At 59.6% G+C, this 5,318-nt stretch overlaps 1 protein-coding gene across 1 annotated transcript in view; it reads right to left on the reverse strand.

Annotated features, from left to right (window-relative positions):
- KIAA1024 (KIAA1024 ortholog) overlaps positions 1 to 369 on the reverse strand; it is an 11,160-nt gene extending 10,791 nt beyond the window's left edge. Inside the window, exon 1 of the mRNA XM_015560572.1 lies at positions 3 to 369. Coding sequence (XP_015416058.1) covers positions 3 to 255 — 253 coding nt within the window. The 5' untranslated portion in view covers positions 256 to 369. The remainder of the gene's footprint in view (positions 1 to 2) is intronic.
- Between the last annotated feature and the right edge of the window lie 4,949 nt (positions 370 to 5,318).

The raw sequence follows: 5,318 nt of genomic DNA on the forward strand, positions 1-5,318 counted from the left end.
GGTCGCCACCATGATCTTCTTGGACTGCTGGTTGTTCCCTGGGCACTTCATCTTGTCCTTGAACAAGGTGGCGGGGAAGCCGGGGTCCAGGCAGGCCGTGTAGAAGAGCAGGCTGCGCAGCCGGGCGAGCTGCGGCAGGTCGAAGCGGGCGCACAGCGACTTGCACAGGTCCTGGTAGGAGACGCGGCTGTGCTTGCTGTCCAGTTCTTCCAGAACCTTCACCAGGAACAGGGAGGTGTCCGGACCGGCCTCCATGGCTCAGGACGGACGCCCAGAGGCTCGCCGACGGCACGGAACCTTCCAGCCAGCTCTACGGCGACAGCATCGGAAAAGAGGGTTGTTAATACCAGTGGAGTTCAAGTCAAGCTTGTTGTCAAACACATAAAGAAATGCCAGGGCCCGGCCGGCGTGGCTCAGTGGTCGAGCACCGACCTAGGAACCAGGAGGTCAGGGTTCGAGTCCCGGTCGGGGCACAGGCCCGGGGTGCGGGCTCGATCCCCAGTGGGGGGCATGCAGGAGGCAGCCGATCCAGGATTCTCTCTCAGCATCAATCTTTCTTTCTTTCTCTCTCTCTCTCTCTCCCTCTCCCTTCCTCCCTGAAATCAACAAAAATGTGTTTTATAAAAGTGCTGCCAATACGTCTCTTCAGGGCGGTTCGTAATAGAAAAAGGCAGCAGTAATCACCGTGGCATCCAATTGGTTACGGAACAGCGAGACGGTGGGATACCAGGCAGCATTCGTAAGTCCCAGGGCTGCAGGAATAGAGCGACGGGCAGGTTTGATCTTTACGGGCCTGTTCTGAAGTGACAAAGCATGCCGCCAAAGACAGGTTGTCATGTGTCAAATTCTCTCTGTCTCTGTGTATGCAAACACACGCTCCCTCTCTCCTGAAATGCTAACAGTCATTGTCCCGGCCTGCGTTCTTCTTCCTTTCAGGTCAGTGTCACTTAAAAGGTCTGATTTTGGCCAAAACTGGTGTGGCTCAGTGGATAGAGCGTCGGCCTGCGGACTGAAGGGTCCCGGGTTCGATTCCGGTCAAGGGCATGGACCTGGGTTGCAGGCACATTCCCAGTGGGAGATGTGCAGGAGGCAGCTGATCGATGTTTCTCTCTCATCGATGTTTCTAACTCTCTCTCTCCCTTCCTCTCTGTAAAAAATCAATAAAATATTAAAAAAAAGATAAAAGGTCTGATTTTGTGATTTCTTAAGCAAAAATATCAAGAGGCCTGGCCTGCGTGGCTCAGTGGTTGAGCGTTGAACTATGAACCAGGAGGTCAGGATTCGATTCCCGGTCAAGGCCACAGGCCCCGGTTGTGGGCTCCTTCCCCAGGGTGGTATGCTAATAATATGCTAAGGCTGCTCAACCGCTCGCTATGACATGCACTAACCACCAGGGGGCAGACGCTCCGACTGGTAGGTTAGCTTGCTGCTGCTGGACATGCCCTGGAGCCCTCCCAGGTCCCTCCCGGCCCCAGATCATTCACTGGTGGGGTTCCCTCGGCCTGGTCTGCACCCTCTCGCAATCCGGGACCCCTCGGGGGATGTCAGAGAGCCGGTTTCGGCCCGATCCCGCAGGCCAGGCTGAGGGTCCCCCCACCCCCCGTGCATGAATTCGTGCACCGGGCCTCTAGTATATTAAACAAGACAAAGACCTCCTCAGGGGTAAGATGACATGCGAGTGAGGCCCGCACGCAGGTCGGTAACAGAGCAAGCCTGGGGCACGAGGCCGGCACCAGGGCAGAAGGAACCCTGTGCGCAAAGGCAGAAACCTAACCGGCCTGTGCGCTTGGCCGTCGAGGCCCTGCATAAAACAGGCAACGAAACCGTATGGATGCATATAATAAGGGGTGGCCCCCTGATCCCTGGGCGGGGACAACGCGGTCTCCATGCCTCCTGGGCAAGGGCTGAGCGTCCATTGTGGCGTTTCCCAAACTGGGGTCCACGGAACCCTTGGGCTCCGCAGGTTCAGCCCAGAGAGGATGGAGTTTGGGGAATGAAGAAAGACTGGCCGTCGCAGAGGTCCGGTCCGATTCTCCAGAAGGATCCCTTTCTGGACCCAAATGTCTCCAGGAGCAGCGTCCCCCCTGCTGAGGCCCGGCTCGGGTTCCACGTGCGCGGGAAATCGGAGTGGCCAGAGGGAGGTGCTCCATTTGCTTGCCCGCTCTCCACCTCCAGCCCCGCCCAGGGCAGCCGGCCTGCTGACCCCTGACCTCCCAGGAAGGGCCCAGGCCCGGGACCAGAGATGAGGACAGAGGGACGCGGAAGGGACAGACGGATATACCTCTTTCTCTCCTGCCCACGGGAGCGAAAACGTGGGCCAACAGCATGAGAACCCTCTGGTTCATCCTTCATGGAGGAAGTCCTCCCGCCTCCGTCTTTATATTCTCGGAGGCGAGCTGTTTTCCTTTCTCTTTTTTCCCCCCTCGTTTTTTTAAGCTGTTTTTCTATGTTTGGTTTTGTTTGTTGTTATGTTTTTTTTTTAAAATATATTTTTACTAGAGGCCTAGTGCACAAAAATTTGTGCACTCAGGTGGGTCCCTCAGTCCGGCCTGTGCCCTCTCTCAGTCTGGGACCCCTCAGGGGATGTCCACCTGCTGGCTTAGGCCTGCTCCCTGGGGGATCTCGCCTAAGCTGGCTGTCAGACATCCCTCAGACAGGCCGTGAGCCTGGGGAGTGACTCTAAGACGTCAGTCAGAAATCCTTAACGCTGCCTAGGCGGGAGGCTCTAGCAGCTGCCACTGCACTTAGAGCTGTCAGCCTGGCCTGTGGCTGAGCAGAGATCTCCCTATGCAAGCACTGACCACCAGGGGGCAGCTCCTGCGTTGAGCATCTGCGTCATGGGTCTGCTGCCTCCTGCACACCCCTCCGTAGGGATGGAGCCCGCAACCCGGGCAGGTGCCCTTGACCAGGAATCGAACCCTGACCTCCTGGTTCACAGGTTGATGCCCAACCACTGAGCCACACCAGCCGGGCCCCTCTTTTTTTTTCTTTCATTTGCACCGAGCCCGCAGATCAGCTCCAACATCTAAGCCCCACGTGTCCGTGGGGAAGGCCATTGGGGGGTTAGGTACACGGTCACAGAGGACCGTGGGACCTCGCTCCAGCCAGTTGGAGAAGAGACGTGACCACGTGGCTGGAGCCAGCAGAGAGCAGCCCCTGCCCCCTCCCTCTGTGGGCACCCCCCGCAACACCCGGCAGCCCCAGAGCCCAACCGACAACATCGCTTTCTGCTCCCCATTTGTCCTGGTTCCGGGAAGGACTTACTGGGGGGTCCCGAGGGAGAAACCCCCAGACCGGTCCTGTGTGCTGTGGAGAGAGACGGACAGGCAGGCAGGCGCCCTCCCCCCCGTAGCCCCCCCCCCCCACTGGAACGTAGATGAACTCAAAGAGTTAATCAAGTCCCATCCATTCTGCATCCGGCCCCGGCCGGCCAGGAGCGAGAAGATGGCATTATATATGTAAAACCCAGAAAGGGCTCCCACCCCACAAGGAACCCTTTGTCTGCCTTCCCAGCATGAAGGGCCTCAGATCGCTCCCTCGCCAGACTCATCAGAAATGCAAATAAACAGATGGAGCCTCTCTCCGGCGACTGACATTTACGATCCCAGGGCCCCGGCTCCGCGCAGACCTCTCGGACGGACGCGCCCAGCAGAAGCGGACTTTATTGATCAGACATTGAAGGCGTTCCCCTGCAGGCCCCAGTCGCCTGAGAAAATCCCTACTTTTGCTCTTTCTTCGGACTCCCCGCCTCCTCCCGCTCCGCGTTCCTCGGATAAACAGGAAGAAAGGCAGTGAAAGGGGGCACACCTGCCCCTCCCGGACCAGGCGGCCTACTCCCTCCCGCCCCCTTCTCTCTTCTTTCTTTCTTTTTATTAAAATATATTATTATTGGTTTCAGAGAGGGAGGGAGAGGGAGAGATAGAAACATCATTGATGAGAGAGAACCATGGATCGGTGCCTCCTGCACGCCCCACAATGGGGATCGAGCCCGCAACCCGGGCCTGTGCCCTGACCGGGAATCGAACCGTGACCTCCTGGTTCACAGGTCGACGCTCAGCCACTGAGCTACACCGGCCGGGGCCTCTTGTTTCAACGGGGCCCCAGACACTGCTGCCATTCTCCCAGGGACCAGCGGCCGGAGCTCCTGGTAAAAGACCTCATATAGCCACGGCTCCGCTGGCTCCTCTCCGTCCACGCCGGTGGCCACGGACACGGGAAGGAAGGAGGGGCACCTACCCCCCGTCCGTCCCCACCCCTCCACCCAGGAGATGGGGGATCGCAGCAGCCTGTTTGCTGGAAAGGGGGTGCCTCGCCGGCCACGTCCTCCTCTGCCAGGCCCCCCCTGTCATGCACGTGGCAGAGCCAGCAGCCAAGCACCCAGCCACAGCCCCGAGGGCAGCAGCGTGGACACTGCCACCTGCCAGCTACAACCCCCATCCTGGAGAGCAAGGGTCCATAGCCCTGGGGAGGGGGGAGCTGAGCCTGCGCCCACCCCCAACTGCAGACTCACAGTTTAACCCGCTGAGGTCTTCCCACAGAACAAGGCCCCACGGAGTGGGGGGTCCTTGTGAAACCCCCTCAGATGCCACCAGGAGCCCCAGGAGCCCATGGGAGCAGGTGAGGGGTGGCTGTGGGGGCTGGGCCGCCCCGGGAGCCTGACGGAGAGGTGTGGGGGGCGCCCGGGCTGGATGGCAGGTGAGTGCACCCCTGGTCGGAGGGTGGCGTTGAGCGTCCCATCTCCTCGGTAGGTAGGAGCCACGCTCCAGTTCCATGAGGACGCGACTGGAAATCTTGCCCGCAGACCTGGATGGCCCTGGCCGGTGTGGCTCAGTGGATAGAGCGCCGGCCTGAGGACGGAAGGGCCCCGGGTTCGATTCCGGTCAAGGGCACATGCCCAAGTGGACAGGTTCCCCGGCCCTGGTCGGGACACGTGCAGGAGGGAACCCATCCATGTGTCTCTCTCACATCGATGTTTCTCTCTGCCTCTCCCTCTCCCTTCCACGCTCTCTCTGGAAATCAATGGGAAAATATCCTCGGGGAAGATTCACCGAAAAACAAGAAAAAAAAGGAGGAGACCTGGCCGCCCGGGTCCGGGGGTTTGTCCACTTTCCATCTGACTCTGCGCGGGGGAGTCAGGCCCTTGGCACCCAGACCCGGTCTCCTGGCCCCTCCCCATCCCGTGTTCCAGACGCCAATTTTCAGCCACGAAAACTTGCCCCGCGCTGCAGGCTCCCTTTTCCACTGTTTCTCTCCCCCCAACCCCTGATCCGTCCACCCGATTGGCTCAGCCCTGCACCCCCAGGGAGGGCCCGGGGTCC

This window comes from Myotis davidii, unplaced genomic scaffold (genome assembly GCF_000327345.1).
Source record: "Myotis davidii unplaced genomic scaffold, ASM32734v1 scaffold2091, whole genome shotgun sequence".
NCBI lineage: Eukaryota > Metazoa > Chordata > Mammalia > Chiroptera > Vespertilionidae > Myotis > Myotis davidii.